The sequence below is a fragment of the Phragmites australis genome, chromosome 13 (genome assembly GCF_958298935.1).
Source record: "Phragmites australis chromosome 13, lpPhrAust1.1, whole genome shotgun sequence".
NCBI classification, from domain to species: Eukaryota; Viridiplantae; Streptophyta; class Magnoliopsida; order Poales; family Poaceae; genus Phragmites; species Phragmites australis.
In genome coordinates this window covers 16,299,306-16,316,259 of record NC_084933.1, presented here as the reverse complement: position 1 = coordinate 16,316,259, position 16,954 = coordinate 16,299,306, and the positions used below count along the sequence as shown (strand labels likewise).

At 46.3% G+C, this 16,954-nt stretch overlaps 1 protein-coding gene and 1 pseudogene across 2 annotated transcripts; one reads left to right on the top strand and one right to left on the bottom strand.

The window, feature by feature from the left end:
- The first annotated feature begins 5,892 nt into the window (after positions 1-5,892).
- Positions 5,893-9,838, top strand: LOC133887985 (serine/threonine-protein kinase D6PK-like). Of its 2 annotated transcripts, none has more exons than XM_062328050.1 (3): positions 5,893-6,230; positions 6,670-8,333; positions 8,591-9,838. In XM_062328050.1, exons 2-3 carry the CDS (start codon positions 6,784-6,786, stop codon positions 9,441-9,443), a joined length of 2,403 nt encoding a protein of 800 aa, XP_062184034.1. In that variant the 5' UTR covers positions 5,893-6,230; positions 6,670-6,783; the 3' UTR covers positions 9,444-9,838. The 2 variants fall into 2 exon arrangements, with proteins under 2 accessions (XP_062184034.1, XP_062184035.1); XM_062328051.1 differs by lacking the exon at positions 5,893-6,230 and adding an exon at positions 6,447-6,595.
- A 258-nt stretch (positions 9,839-10,096) lies between these two features.
- LOC133889455 (neutral/alkaline invertase 3, chloroplastic-like) lies at positions 10,097-16,950 on the bottom strand (annotated as a pseudogene).
- Between the last annotated feature and the right edge of the window lie 4 nt (positions 16,951-16,954).

Sequence of the window (16,954 nt, the reverse complement as noted above, 5' to 3'; positions counted from 1 at the left end):
CTCAACAAGGTTGCACTGACGTTAGTTTCTACTGAAAGTACATCCACCTGGGGCATAGGGATGTAAGGCTCTTGGATCAGCGGTGTAGGAACATAAACTCATTTTTCCTCAAGATCAACTTACATATGCTCCAGATCCCCGTTCACAAGAAATACAATACGTCTTGTTTCTACGAACTTAGTGATTATATCTGGACAGTAAAAACGATATCTCTTCGATCTTTCGAGATACCTGATAAAGTGACAACTAATTATTTTAGGATCTAATTTACTAATATATAGATTAAAGACTTTAGCTTTAACTGCACAACCCAATACATGCAAATACTTCAAAGAGGGTTTTCTCCTAGTACATAATTTATAAGGTGGTTTTAGAACTGATTTACTGGGACCCGATTAAGAATGTGTGCGGCTGCCTTAAGTGCCTTTATCCATAGTCCAACTGGTAAATTAGAATAGCTAAGCATATTCGCACCATATTCATGAGCGCGCGGTTGCGTCTCTCAGCTACCCCGTTCTGCTGAGGTTCAATAGGTGTATAATATTGGGCTACTATGCTATTTTTCTGAAGGAATCTGACAAAAGGACCAAGGATTTGATCGTAAGGGGTATGTCTCTTATAATACCCTTCTCCGCGATCCGATCTCACTACTTTAATCTTTAGGTTGTGCTGATTTTTTACCTTAGTTTTAAATATCTTAAATTTATCGAGAGACTCAGATCGATCTTTAATGGGGTAGATATAGCCGTAACGGGAGAAATCATTGATAAAAGTAATGAATGAATCAAAACCATCCATCGATATCACAGGAAAAAGACCGCAAATATACAATCTAGAAGTGGTCAGAGTCAGAGAAGTCTAAGGGTTGGAGAAGCTCTTCCTTAATAAGACGCTATGTTCTCCCCCTCGAAATGTGGCCTAAACGATAATGATACAATTTCGAAGAAATCTCATTAATTGTACTTCTCTTTATCTTATGGCTTACATTAAAGATATTCATAAACATAGAGGATTCATTAAAAGGACGTATATAAAGTTTGTCTCGTCAGATGGCAAGACTAATAACATTTGAATTAAACTTAAGAATGCACTTATTGTCTCCAAAATTACAATAAAAACCATCATTGTCTAACATCAAAACTGAAAAAAATGAGATTCCTCCTCATAAAAGGAACATAAACTACATTATGCAGTGTAAAAGTGAAACCATTATCAAGAACTAATGGAAGAGATCCGACAGCTTCAACTTTAGCTTCCTTCCCATTGGCTACTCTAAGACTTTGCTCCCCTTTCCTAATGTTCTCGTGGTAAGGAATCCCTGTAATGAATTAGTAACGTGCATAGTAACACCTGAGTCAATCCACCGGGAATTAAGAGAGAAATCAACGTAAAGAGATTCATCAATGAATATTATTAAATCATTACCCTTCTTTGTGAACCACTTCAGAAAACTAACATAATCTTTCTAGTAGTGGTACTTCTTGTGGCAGAAGTGGTAGACGTTATCCTTAGGTTCTTGAGAGGCAGGAGCAGAAGGAGCAAGTGCCTTGGTAGACGTTATGCTTAGCGATGAAATGCAACTTTTTCTTAGACTTAAAATCTCCTTAGAATTCCCTTTATTGTTGGGGACTGCTAACTTGATTCACGAAGTCTTTCTTCTCAGCCCTCACCCTCTCTTCCTCTTAGATGCATGTTGCGATCAAGTTGCTCATGCTCTGCTTCTCCTTCTGAGTGTTGTAATCATCTTAAAAGGAGTAAACTCATGAGGAAAAGAGGTCATAATGGAGTGGACAAGAAAACCCTAAGAGATTTCTATGTCCATGTCCTTGAGTTTGGCAGCCATGACTATCATCATCATGATGTGTTCTCTTATATCGTCGGACCTATAATTATACTTAGTGTTGATGAGGTTATAAATCAGTGTATTGGCATAAACCTTAGAAGTGTCTTTGAATTGCTCCTCTATAGATGCCAAGTACATCTTAGCCTTTCCTGAGTTTAGAATTTCTCCCCTTATGGCATATGATATCGAGTTCTTTAGTATCATAAGTGATATGCAATTGGACTGCTCCCACTTTTCAGAAAGTACATCATAAATTTTCTTTAATTCATCAAAAAATTTGACACCAATGGTGAGAGCAATGGAAGCGTCAACCCTGAGTGCATAGTCAATGTCCAAAACACCAAGGACAACATTCACCTTAGCTTTCCAAACAGAAAAGTTATTCTCAGTAAGTTGCCATATGTCGTCAATTGTGACGGCAACAGAGGAAACGTTGAGAGCTGAAGAGAAAAATTGGGCTAGATTACAAATTTATCATACAGAAATAACATGGATGAAAATAACTCTATGTTGGCTTGATTAAAATAATGCAAAAATAAAAACTCTAATATGCATCACCGTTAGGTAGAAAACGAAAAAGAATTGGAATGAACACATAAAATGGGACATAATTACAGTCAACTTTGATCAGAAAATAATTATGAACCTACATAAAATGATCGTAAAATTCTCCAAAAAAAATTTCGTGCTGGTTCCAATTCGTCCAACGAATTAATCGTAATTTTGTGCATTAATTATCATTAATTTTGGGCCATAATCCAGTACAGACCATCAATGTAGTGGACGCCGGCGCGGTGAAGCACCTCAGTGAAGTCACAGCGGCGTTGGTCTTCACCTTGTTCTCTGTGACTTCTTAGGATCGGATTAGAAGATGTGTAGAGATCAAGCCAGACATGAAAATTGGTCACACGTTTTACATGACTTCCCTTTTTGGTTTCTATAGCGCAACATAAGATGAGATGTAACTATTTATTAATTGAGGTTGCTGATCAGAGCACTAGAGAGGGAACAAACTTCCCCTTTTTCTCGATCACGTTAGAGATCACATCAATACATAAGATGGAGATCAATTCTAACAGAAATGATCATAAGAGTTGACGTAAACGGTAGTGTTGATGAACTAGGATCTCAAGTTCTAGTTTTTAATCGAGCGTCCATTTCAAACCACGCTAAAGACCCGTGTTTAACGATGCATTAGGCAATTTTTTAGTCTGTGGTTTGATTAGATATGCCAACTTGGGGAGGTTTATTGGTTACACCGGACTAAAGAAAATCTACAGAATTGTGATGATCGAGGTCGTGCACAGTTCAACTAATATAGTATACTAGTACTCAGCTAGTATTATTCTAGTGGTGCAATCTGCAAATTGCAAATCATATCAAACAGATTGTGATTCATAAACCATGCTCTCGTGCTATGCTTACAACTACCACCATTAGCAAAATGAAGCATTTTTTTTTATTTCACTTCTGATGGAACAAGCTCAAGGGTTCTTTTTCCGGAGCTGCTGCAACAAATAATTTATTTACCATAGTTAGTACCGATTTTTATAACCAACATTTCATGACGTAACATGTAGGACTACCACAAACTTGCTCTATGTCCGGATGCAAAGTAGTCTTACAACAAATTTCAAAGTGAAACTATATGAGTGGGCTAAAATAAGATTATGTTTGGTAGAACTTCAGCTCCAACATCCATGTAGGATTTGAATTTTATAGGATAAAATAAAGTGATTTAAATATATATTTTTAATGTAAAATAAGAACAAGATATCTTAATTAAATATTTTCAATTTATCTATAACTTTTAAAAAATTTAAAGCTAAAAATGATCAGTTCTAGAAATTTTGAAGCTAAAGTTCTACTTAAACAGAGCGTAAACAATGCATGCATGTATCACCCACAATGAGCGGAATATCGACACTGTTGGGGTAATTTTCTAGATTTTTGCAGAGCTAGTGAAGCCACTTTCCCAATCCGGGTTTTGCAAGTCTCTTGTGAAAGTAACCATAGCTGTTAGGGTGAAACAGATGACAAACCACTAAAAACAGCAGACCAGTGAATAAAAAGCTGTAGATTCGGGTGTAACTCCGACTAAAGAATTGGCGCTCAAGTTGCGTCTGGACTCTGGAGTGGTAACAGCACACAAGCATTTACAGTATATATTGTAGAAAGCGGTACGGTACATGGACCCTCGCAATCTTTACCTCTGCCATCTCCGTAATAAGCACCGTATCTGGTGCATCTGATTTGCATAGGCATACCGGAAAACGTGCCGGCACGGTACTCTTGAGTGACAAACACCCCACACCCCTAAACGCGGCAGTTCGTACTCGTATTCGCAGCTCCATGAATGCGGCACGAGCCGTCGTGCCAAGTGACTGAAGCGAGCCGAGCAGCTCCAGCTACCGCTGGTTTTCAAAATTTCGTGGAGGGAAAGATGCGACGGGTAGGCCGAGTAGGAGTCAGCGTGCCTGCCTGTCGTTCCAATTGCAAACAGCCAGCATGTGCGGTGCCTCCGTTGACAGGCCTTTGGGCTTGCGCATTCCGATGGGCGCGAGCGCGAGATTCCAACGTGGTGCCTGGTGCGCCACCGCGTTCAGCCCCAGCCCCAGCGCGCCGGCCGCAGGGCAGGCGAGGCACATCATCCGTTGGGACCGGGACGCTGCCTGCCGCGGAAGCCGTCGCCGTGGTGTCCGCCCGCGTCCACGGCCCGCACACCGACAGACCAGTAAGCAATCCGCGACGCCGGGGCGCGCGCGTCCACTCCACTCGCCGCGAGGCAGGCAGCGCCGGGTTTTTGTTTTTTTGGCTCATAGGCGAAGCGAGCCCCGCGGGGTATAAATGAATGCGGTGTGGTGGGGCGGGGAGCGGCACGGCACGGCACGGCAAAGCAGCACACGAGGCGCCTGTGAACGCGGGATGGGCGCCCGCGGCGCGGACCCGGCACTGGCTACCGCTGCTGCCGTCACGGGGCTTCACGAGTTAAAGAGCATCTTTAAGAGATTTTTCTGCGGACGAGAATTTTTTTAAGGGTTTTTGTTTTTTTAAGGTTTCAACGACTTTTTCTCATTGTTTCTGTTAAAAAAATCTAAAAACCATTCTTTTCAGGACGAGATTATCTTTTTTTTTCTTTTAAAATTTTTTGTAAAGAAAAACTGTTAAAGATGAGAGAAGATAAAGAAAATAATAATGATAAAAAATTAGGAAAAAATAAAATAAAGAGAATATAATTAGAAAGGGTTTTAGGTCGCTCCAGCAAAGCGGTCGATATTTTTTAAGAAAACAAAACCATTTGATTAGGAATTTAGGATGCTAGGAGCTGCTGTACTGTGCTCTGACCCAGTAATTAAGCAGTAAGCATGTCTGCATGTGGCCCAGCGGCAGGATGGTGCAGATGACGACGGGACACGTAGGTCTGGCGCAAATCAAATCAGGAATCTGGGAATTGGATGCCCATTTCTTTCGCATGTAGTGGAGTGCTACTAGGAGTTCTCCTACTATAGACGAACGCTATCGCTCGAGAGCAGAGTAATAGTAGAAGCATCTAGTGCAGGTAGGTTTGAATTTCCAACAGGAGCACGACAACGAAAAGGAAAAGGAGGTTCCACTCTAGTCTAGTTTCACAACAACAAAGGGAAAAGGTAAAGCAGTCGCTACTCTAATTTTTAACGATTGACAATATCACGTCCAGTCCGGGTTGTATTCCGCCGCCTGCTTTTCCTTTGCTCTTTGCTTCAATGCGAGACCAAAAAGAAGCGCCCGTACATCGAGAGATCGAGAGACAGGAGAAAAAGGACGAAACGGCACAGCACGCCGTGGCGCACCTCTACAGGTATTAAAGAAGCGTAAATCCTAGGTGGTTTGGCACAACCTCGTGCCGTTGGTTAAAAAAAATCCTAAGCGGTGGTGTTGTGAGGTGGGATGTGGTGAAATTTCTTTTTATGAGATCTATCTTATAAAAATATTTTTTTCTATTATATATCTTTTTTCTCTCTCAGTTATACCTGTCACGATTTAAGTCTCATATAATCCTTCGGTGAAGAATCTCCCGCTGTGGCGCGTCCCTTCGTGCACGGCGACCGTGAAAGAGTGAGGACACACAGCTATAGCGTGTGACAAACTATAGGAGAGAGGGTAGGGTAGGGCACAGGTGTGAGGGGGCGAAGGGAGAGGCGAGCCATCATCTGCTCCTCGTGATGCGCGCCGCGCATTGCTGCCGCAGCCGCTGCTGAGAGCTGGCCGCTTTCTCCTCTCCCGCTTGAACTCTTCTTCCTCCCAGGCCCCAACTCCGCCCCACTCCCCACTCCAGTCCCCTCGTCGCCGTTTGGCCAAAACCCTAGTGCCCATCTCGTCCGCCGCCGCCGCCGCCGCGCTCCTGCTGGTAAGATTCTCCAGTTCATATCCCTTGCTTTCTCTCGCAAAAAAAGTTTTTTTTTTGGTTTGGTTTGCTTCCTTTTCGCCAAGTTGTTAGCTTATCCCCAGTTTTTAGGGGTTGCTTACTCGGTGGTCTTCTACCTTTATGCTCAGAGGTTTACGGATCTTGCGTCATTTTGCCAGGAAATGAGATAAAATCCTGCCTCACCTACCGCATCTATGTCGTTCCTTTTGCTCCCTTCCTTTATTTTTCATAAAAAAATAGTTTTGGGGCGGGCAAGAGAAACGGACGTGTTTTTAAGGAGCAGCAGGCTACTAGGATCTGCGCAAGTTACTTTTCTAAGGATTTTTTGAAGTTTTTTCTCCACTACGGTAGTGTTAAATCTTCGCCATGTTACTTCATTTTTTTTCATTACCTGATTCAGTTCATACTTGTTCTTGTGCAGGACTCAGTGATGCCGGTTCTTGGTCCCGGAAAGCCGCTGGTTTGGTCACCAACCTGCAGGCACCTACTAGTCCTAACTTGAAATGCATCAGCCGTTGTACGGCCTCCCACCCAGATGAAGGTGCAGGTCCATGAGCAGGAGGGCTCAAAGGGGATGGGCTCTTCCGGGTGCTCAGAGATAGTCGAATTAATGGATGAGCCGAAAGATGCTCGTCCGGACGGGGTCACCCACCTGAGGGTGAGGGTCAAGCAGGTGGGGCAGGAGCATGGGGCGCGGTCGTGCTCGGTTGAGGATGATCTTGACCGGCTCATCAGATCGATCAATGTGCGAACGTCGGCGAGGGCTTCTGGGCAGACGAGCACAGACAGGAGGCTTATTGCGCTTGGTAAGTCGCCAGTGTCGAGCTCGGAGATTGTGGAGTCCGTTAGCCTGAAGCAGGCCCTGAGGAAGATGTGCATCTCCCAGGCCTCGGAGATGGCCGCCATGAAGAGGTTGCCGAAGCCAACAGTGTTGTCGAATCCTAAAGATTCTGGGGCAATCAAGAAGCTATATGCCTCTGTTGTGGTTCAAACCAATGAGGAGCAAGATGACAAGAATAAGGTTGTGAAAGTGCCTGTTTTGCCTGAGAAGGCTGCAGCAAGCTCATTGGATAAGTCAGTTGAGACCAATAAGGGACGCAGTAAGAGCTCGGTGAAGAATCATGTGCGATCAGCATCTCCAACCACAGCCAAGATCCATAAAACCAGAATCCAAGGTGGGATCAGCAACAAGTCATCAGAGGCAGTTGAAGATCCTTCTGTGGGTACAACACTGGCGAAACAGAGAAAGGGAAAATCTGCGAAAACATCTACCAGTCCCCGGGCAGTTCCAGTAGGCGGTTCACGCCTGGTGAGACCAATGTTTCGGAATAAAACCTCAACCAAAAAGAAGGTTAAACCTGAACCATCTGTAGCGGCAGCACCCCATAAGAATTGTGAGGCAAAAAGTTCTAATTCTCACACCGATAAAAAGCAGGAGGTCCTTCAGGATGAACCCAGAACTCCAGTACCAACTAACAAGAAGGGTGCTCTCAGCTCTACCTGTGTTGAAGGAGCTGATTTTGGCACCAAAGGATGTGGTGTTGGTGTGACCCATGGTTCGAAGTGTGGTGAGTTGTCAAGATCAAAGGAAAAGGGTGAAAGCTCCCAAAGCTCGAAGAGCAGCATTGGTGATTATAGCACCAGCACGAGCATCAGTGAAGATAGTTATGGCAGTTTCAGTGCTAATGGCAGCAGGCCTCACATGTCAAAAGATGTGAGATGGGGAGCCATTAGGCGCATGGCTATCCAACAAGGGAACTTGGGATTGAAGAACTTCAAGCTTCTCAAACAACTTGGTTGTGGGGATATTGGCACTGTTTATCTGGCCGACTTGGTGGGTTCAGACTGCATGTTTGCATTGAAGGTTATGGACATTGAGTACCTGATAAGTAGAAAGAAGATGCTCAGAGCACAAACTGAGAGGGAGATACTGCAAATGCTTGACCACCCATTCCTTCCAACCCTGTATTCTCATTTCACGGCAGACAATCTATCATGCCTAGTAATGGAGTTTTGTCCAGGCGGTGACCTGCATGTTCTGAGGCAGAAACAACCTACCAGAACCTTTTCGGAAGCAGCTGCGAGGTATGGACCCGTAGTCATGTTATCTATTGTTGTCTTCATGTACTATTTCAATGGAATTTCCATGATTGAGCTGCTTTACATGGACCTAAAGCTGGTGCTTACGTGATCTCACTGCACTTGCTACCTGATAGATGGTTTTTATCTAACAGTAGTATTCTGAGCTATTGTAACTCAAGAGAATTTACATCTTTTATAGGTTAAATTTTACTACCAAGCTATTATGAGTTTGTGACTCAAGAGAATTTACGCTTTTATAGGTTCTATGTTGCTGAAGTCCTCTTAGCATTGGAGTACCTCCATATGTTGGGGGTCATATATCGTGATCTAAAGCCAGAGAACATACTTGTTCGTGAAGATGGGCACATCATGCTTTCTGACTTTGATCTGTCCCTGAGGTGCTCGGTGAGTCCAATGCTTGTGAGATCATCATCGGTAGGCAGGGATGAGCCAAGTAGGCCTTCTGGCCCCTGTGCACAAAGCTGCATTGATCCATTGTGTATCCAGCCATCATGGAGCAATTCTTCTTGCTTCACGCCCCGGCTGGTTTCTTCTACTACATCAAGGACACGGAGGCCTAGAGCTGAGCCCCTTAAGAAGCCATCACTTCCAGAGCTTGTTGTTGAGCCCACGGATGCAAGATCAAATTCATTTGTTGGGACTCATGAATACCTTGCCCCAGAGATCATTAGAGGAGATGGCCATGGTAGCTCGGTTGATTGGTGGACTCTTGGCATCTTCCTTTATGAATTGCTCTATGGGAAGACACCATTCAGGGGACCTGGCAACGAGGAAACACTCTCAAATGTGATCTCACAGGGACTGAAGTTCCCTGATAACCCAGCTGTCAGCTTCCATGCACGAGATTTGATCAGAGGGTTGCTTGTAAAGGAGCCAGAGTATCGGCTTGGCTCGTCAAGAGGAGCTGCTGAGATCAAGCAGCATCCCTTCTTCGAAGGCCTCAACTGGGCCTTGATCCGGTGGACCGCGCCGCCAGAGGCTCCAAAAAGCTTTGATGCTGCAACTCTCACGACGGCGGCACGCAAGAAAAAGGAAGGTAAATGTCTGGAGTTCCGGCTGAATGGAGACGACATTGAGTTCGAGCTCTTTTAGTGGTAGCAGTAGTTGTATTACTGTTGTAGTCCCAAGAATATATCCATAGCATGGTAAGCTAGCTAGATGTAGTCCCACTTCCCTGCAGTTTTCTGTTGAAAATGATATGTCCGTTTGACATTTGCCGATGTTGGGAAGTAAACTAAGGTGGGCTGTTAAGCCTGTAACTTTATTCCTTGTTAATACCATCAAATATCAGAAGAGCACGGTTTGGGAAAATCCTGGGCACGTTCAAGATGCAACTGGTAGAATGCGTTGCCGTATGCATCAGTTTGTTCCTTGTTGGCTTCTGGATTGAGCTGTGACTTGTTAGTTAATGCTGGGAAGTGGGAAGTAATAACTCAGTGTAAGGTCTGTAACTTTATTCCATGTTAATAACATAAAAGTTAGGAGCACGGATTCGGCAGTTATGTGCATTTTCTGTCACCGACTGTACAAGTACGGCTGTGTTATTGATGGAACATTTGTGCATTAGACAAGTCATTGATGGCACCGTTCTCCTGTTGCTGACTAACTGTGCTGCATCGTGATGATTTCGTTACTCCAGTAAAAGTGTAAAACTCGAGATTATTCCACTTTATGACAGTATCTCGTAGGCATTTTTTATACAAAATTTTACCCAGTGATCCATACAAGAAAGCCTCTTTCCTGTGTCATGATCTCCAGGGTCGAAGCTGCTGAACTTGCACAATATAAGTCCTCAGTAACTTTCTGCCACGCTTCCTCTTTGGACTGGAGGCATCAGCCATGCTGCCATGGTCTATTTCCTCACCCTCGTTGTTACAGAGTATCCTAACTTTGTCAGGTTTCTCTAGCAGAAGCTTGGCCACGAGGAATCCGGCAATAGTCCATGTCTGGAAGAGGTGAGACTGTTTCCCGATAAACCGTGGTCGCTTCGTGTCGTAGTATTCGCGCCACTTGTCTGTGGCAATCCGCCTATCGGCCACCTCCACGGCTCTTGCTGCAATCCCCGGCCTGTTCATCCTGATACATGCCACCGTGACCTGCAAATAAGAGGATAATAGGTAGCTATAAGCAAGAGCAGAGAAACAACCAGTACCAAATCAACCAACCAAACAATTAAAGTTTTGTTTGATTCGAGATGCTGAGCTAGAGCGAAGAACATTGCATGGCAGTACTATAAAATCATCACATCCCGAAGGAGTGCTTAAGTTGCAAACCTGCCACAACAATGTTGCCCATTGTTAGCACGGCCTCTGCATCTACGCAACAGCCGCGCCCAGGACTCGCTCGCTCCCAGGTGTGCGCACGCTCCCACATGGCATGGCTGGCCACTAGTATAACCGAGTCTGTTAGCTTTTCCGTGATGTTGTACATGTATAAATATGACACTGAAAGATCAATACAAGTGTGGTTAATTCCTTCCTACATTCCTACATGGTATCAGTGACCGAATGATCGTTAACTCTCCAATCCATCCGCTCCAGTTTCCGCTGCCATGGCCACCTCCCCATAGGCATCCTCTGACTCCTCCGGTTCTACCTCTGGTGTCATCGCCCTTCAGCCTGCTTCTGCTTCGGTGGTCCAAACTGTGAACATCTGTTCTCATGTTTTGGTGGTGCTCGACGTCAATGAGTCCCAACTACAACCAATGGTGGTGTTTCTTCAACTATGTCCTTGGCAAGTTCGGCATCGACGCCCATGTCCTCTCCCAACTGCTGCTGGAACAACGTGACGCCAAATGGCTCATGAATGACCATAGCGTCGTCAATTGGCTCTACACCACCGTCACCAAGGATGTGTTCGACATCATTGGTAAGTCGCGATCCTTTGCCTTCACCATCTGACACACCATTGAAGGCCTCTTTCGCGACAACGAACACCAACACACAATCTACTTCGAGGCTGAGTTTCGTAGCCTTCAACAAGGCGACATGTGCATCGCACAGTACTGCTCTTGGCTCAAGACCCTCGCTGAAAAACTTTGCGACGTTAGCCAGCCCATCTCTGAGCCCAGCTAGGTACTCAATCTGATGCGAGGCTTCAACCCCAAGTACTGAAACATAATCTCCGTCATCACCTAAAAGTTCCCGCCTCAAACGTTCATGAGTGCTCGATCATACCTACTATTGGAGGAGCTTCGTGATCAGCACGATGAGAAGTCGCAGGCCGGGCATGCCCTTTTTGCCAGCCATGGTGGGACCTCTTCCTCCACCGTTGGATCCGCCGATGGCACATATGGAACCGGCGGCAACTGCACCAAATCTCACAACAAGAAACACGGACACGGCTTCGATTCCACCTCCAGCCACTCCCTTCTTCCGTATGCGGTGGCGACGCACAACAGCAATGCCCCTCCGTCCCTGAGACTCCATGGGCTGCCGGATATAACCATTGGACCAGCCTTGTTTAGGCCTGGCCCATGCCGTTCTGCGCCCCTTGGAGCTGACATCCTAGGACCCCATCCACCATTCCAGCCTCAACAGGCGATGACGGTAAATCATCAGCCCACACTGCTAGGCCTAGCCAAGAATTCTAATTCTCCTAACTGGGACCAAAGCGCGCTCCTCGCTGCACTCTCCTCCGTTGGTGTTTAGTCCCAACCGCCACCAAGCGTCGCTGATTGGTATCTCGACACTAGAACCTCCGCTCATATGTCCAACGCGCATGGTAACTTCAACTCTCCAAAACCACTCCCTTTCTCCACTTCCATTACAGTCATAAATGGTGTGCGACTGCTTATCACACATTAAGTCGCCACCACTATTCTAACGTCTTCATATCCTTTGCACCTTAACAATGTTCTTATCTCTCATCCACTCATCAAGAATTTGATTTCAGTTCGCAAACTTACTCGAGACAATAATGTTTCTATTGAATCTGACCCAGGTGGCTTTTCCATCAAGGATCTTCCAACTCGCATGGTGAGTCTCCAAAGTGAGAGCTCTGGCGAGCTCTATCCTCTACCTGTGCCACAAAAGCTCGCCCTCAACGCCTCAACCGTGACGATCGACCTGTGTCACCAACGCCTTGGGCATCCTGGCAATAAACTCCTTTCTCAGGTGTTAAGCAATCTTGATTTCCATTGTAATAAGTCAGTTGCACACACATGCCATTCATGTCAATTGGGCAAGCATGTGCGGCTTCCTTTTCAATCCTCTACGACTCAAACTTTTTTCACTTTTCAATTAGTTCATTCCGATGTTTGGACCTTGCCTATGCTCAGTAATTCGGGTTATAAGTATTACCTAGTGCTTCTCAATGATTATACTCACTATGTCTGGACTTTCCCCATTCGCCATAAGTCTGACGTTCTCCCGATCCTCCGCTCATTTCAAGCTTACATCCAAACGCAATTTGGCCTGCCTCTTCTTGCTCTTCATACCGACAATGGCAAAGAGTTCGACTCTACTACCCTACGCTTCTTTTGCTCCACTTACGGCATTGCGCTGTGTCTCTCTTGCCCATATACGTCACAACAGAATGACAAGGCTGAGAGGATCTTATGCACACTTAATGACTGCACCTGAACTCTTCTTCTTCACAACACAGCACGAACCAGCACCAACGACATTCTAGGTCGAGCCGCTCTCCACCGCTCCTTATCTCCTCAATCGATGCCCATGTCGAGCCGCTGGCAGCACAACACCGCACGAACTACTGCTTGATGCTCCTCCAAACTACGATGAGCTGCACGTCTTAGAATCGCCGTGCTACCCCAACCTAATTGCGACATCGGTGAACAAGCTCAACCCACGTTCCACGGCCTGCATCTTCCTCGGGTACCCTCCCGACCACCATGGCTACCGCTACTACGATCCAAGCATGCATGGTGTGATCATATCGCTTCATGTCATCTTCAACGAGACCCAGTTCCCGTTCCGGCAGACATCGACATCATCGCCTCCGAAGACAACCTCGCCACTGTACGATGATGATGGCACACCACCGTTACGCCACGAACGTACTGCTCCCTCACCCACTGATCCGTCTCCACCAGTCCCTACGATGATCATCAATAGTACCGCTTCAACCTCTCCTTCGCGCACCTTATCACTAGGCAACTTCACCACACTAGATGATCTGCCCGCCGAACAACAACCCGTGCCGCCTCATCCCATGGTGATGTGCGCCCACTCTGGGATACTCAAACCGAACCCCAAGTACACGCTATCAAGCTCATCTACGCCAATCTCACATATCCCAGCCTCGGTCCGCACCACGCTCAAGGATCCCAATCCCAATCCCAATTGGCTGGCCGCCATGAAGACGGAATTTGACGCTCTATAGGCAAATCATACCTAGATCCTTGTGCCCTATCCTCCCAGTACACGCGTCATCACCGAAAAGTGGGTGTTCAAACACAAACTCCGCTCTGACGGCACCCTCGAGCGCTACAAGGCCCGATGGGTCATCTGCGGATTCAATCAACGCTCGAGCGTGGACTTCAGCGAGACTTTCACTCCCATGGTGAAGCCGGTGACAACTCGGACCGTCCTCACCATCATCCCCTCCGAGCGTTGGTCAGCTCACCAACTGGACGTGTCAAACGCGTTCCTCCACGGTCATCTTCAAGAATGAGTCTACTGCCAATAGCCAACTAGATTCACCGATCCACAACAACCAGACGCCAGCCGACACCAAACCAAAGACGTCAAGCTTCGATGGAAATCCGATATCCGACGCCTCGTTCTAGCGCAGCATGGATGGAGCGTTGCAGTACTTGACCATCACCGGGCCTGACATTGCGTATGCAGTGCAACAAGTCTGCGTGCATATGCACTCGCCTCGCGATAGCCACTCTGCAATGCTCAAGCGCATCCTCTAATACATCAAGGGCACATCCACATTCGGCCCCCATCTTCAAGCAACGTCAAATCCAACACTCACGTTGTATTTCAACGTAAGGGCTGCCTGCCCAGATACTCGATAATCAACCTCCGACTTCTGCATTTTCCTCGGAGATTTCTTGGTGTTGTGGTCCTCTAAGCGACAAACAATGATCTCCTGATCAAGCGCGAAAGCTGATCGGTATTTGTGCTGATCTCCTGATCAAACGCTGTCATCAAGTGCTCCTAGCTACGTCATCTACTCGGCAAGCTCCACTGCAGTGTCCAGATGGCGACGGTGGTGTACTGTGACAACATTTTCTCGGTGTACATGACTTGCAATCCGATTCATCACAAGCGCACGAAGCACATCGAGCTGGATGTCCACTTCGTCTGAGAAAAGGTAGCCCTCGACGAACTTAGAGTCCTTCATGTGCCCAACGTGCAGCAGTTTGCGGACATATTCACTAAGGGACCGCCAACATCATTGTACAACGACTTCAGGAACAACCTCTGCATCACCGACGCGGACGCCGAGACTGGGGGGTGGGGGTGAGGGGTGTTAGCACGGCTTCAGAACTCTACGCAATAGCTCCGCAACCACATCACGCACAGGACTTGCTCACCTCGCACACAGGCCGTGCCCAGGACTCGCTCGCTCCCAGCATGGCACGGCTGGTCGCTAGTCTAGCTGAGTCTGTTAGATTTTTTGTGATGTTGTACATATATAAATATGACACTCAAAGATCACACATTAATCCCTTCCTACACCCATGAACCTCCATTATGGTAAGACCAAGGTCTGCATCAAAAGAAGAAACGATTGAGAATACATGCAAACAACCTGCAAGGCTCACAAGTGCAAGTAGATTATCTTAGGACTCGCGTGTTTTGGGGGTCACTCCCAGTAATGAATTTCCACTCTTGATTCTCAAAGGCAGGATAACATATCTTCATTGGCATCTCTGCCACCAAATCAAACCATTTGGCTTCAATCAAGTCCAAAATAGCATGAGATTGGTGGCTAGTTGCTAGACTGCTTACTATTGACCACAAGTTTCCCAGAGAAAAGAACCGGAAATCCATGTGAGCTGACTGCAGGTTTCCAATGAAGTAACCGCCTTTGGGAGGAATCCATTCAACTAGCCAGGATGGAATCTGATCAGGATATATGTTGAACTTGTTCACATCATCATGAGAATATTCCTCTGTTTTGTATCGATAAAGTCCAACTTTCTCTTTCAAGCCAATAATACTCCCTATTATGAAAATAGAGTGCAATAAGCCTGTTATTCAGGGCACGGATTAGGTCAGCCGATCCTTCTTCTGGGCTAACCATCTCACGTGCACACAAGAGAGCTGAATTGAACAGTGCCTACACCAGAAATAATGCATGTAAAATAAAATGTGAACACCATAAAGAAGTCCCTACTTGTCCACAGGGATGCTGTGATTCTGTGAAGACTGGAGACAATGTTTTAATTGACCTTGTCGGTTCCAGAATTGACTGTGGTTGATGCAACAAAAGTTTACAACATCCATGAAATCATTCATGTTACACCCCTACGAGTGGCTTTCACATTCATGTTTGAATACGTAAAAGGGTAAGAGTTCAGAATGTATGTAGTGCCTGTAACCGCATCATTTAGGCTTGCTATAGTGGGTTCCTGATGTTTCAGACTATGCACTTACTTTCACATTCATGTTCCCTGAATTTCTACTGGGTGCCCAAGGATCCACGTGCTACGATCTATCATGCACGAGCCGTCGGTAACCAGCAATGTGGGGAACATGTCAAACCCATCAGCTAAACAAAGCTTCAAAATCATTTTTATTCCGGTCCCAACATTAACTCTCTCCTGAACTGTCATATCTCCTGTACATTTTCCATATGCTCTCAACAATATGATCCACCATAAAACTGAAAACCAGTGTTGATAGATTGACTGCAGCTCTACCTGAATCAACTGTAGCCACACGGCCTATGGTAGCCTCACCAAAATCAGGATCCAAGACTTCTTCAGTCGCATCATCATCACCATCAAGTGGAATGACACGTACCTTGAAGCTAGTTGGCATCAACCCTTGACCCAGACTATGGCAGTCCATTGTTTTCTCCCAGCTCTGCAGATCATCGTCACAACTTTTCCAGATTAGAAATTTCATACATAATGAGGCGGACGCGCGAAGGCAGTGGCGCTGGCGCGCGTAGGAGGGCGGCGGGGTTGGACGGTGTAGCCGGGGAGCACGCGTGACCGACACCCGATGCTTCTCCCCATGCCTCGTCCAAAGGAGAAATGCTTCGCTTCCGACGCGAAGTATAGACGTGATGCATCGAGTGATAGACCGCAGGGTTTGAAACCAAAGGACGCTCGCTTAATAGCCATGCTCCCTGGTCCTTTTGCAATGCACGTTTCAGGTGGCAGAAGGAACTGCAAAGCTGATCCTAACTTCGGAGTGCATCAAAGATGTCGTACCACGAGCACGACAGCAGAAACGCACTCCATCACCAAATGCAGGTGGCGGGAAGCCGAGAAAAGCGAGGTCGCGTAGGAAACGGAACTTGGATTAGACCGAGCGTGGCGGCGGCGGTCGTGCGCGAGGAAGGGGAGAGGCGCCGTCCGCACGGGGTGTAAGGGGTGGGCGTGGAGAAGGTTCTGGATCGACGAGATGGACGGCCGTGATTGTGTATACGGTAGGATCGGACGGGCCGGCATAGAA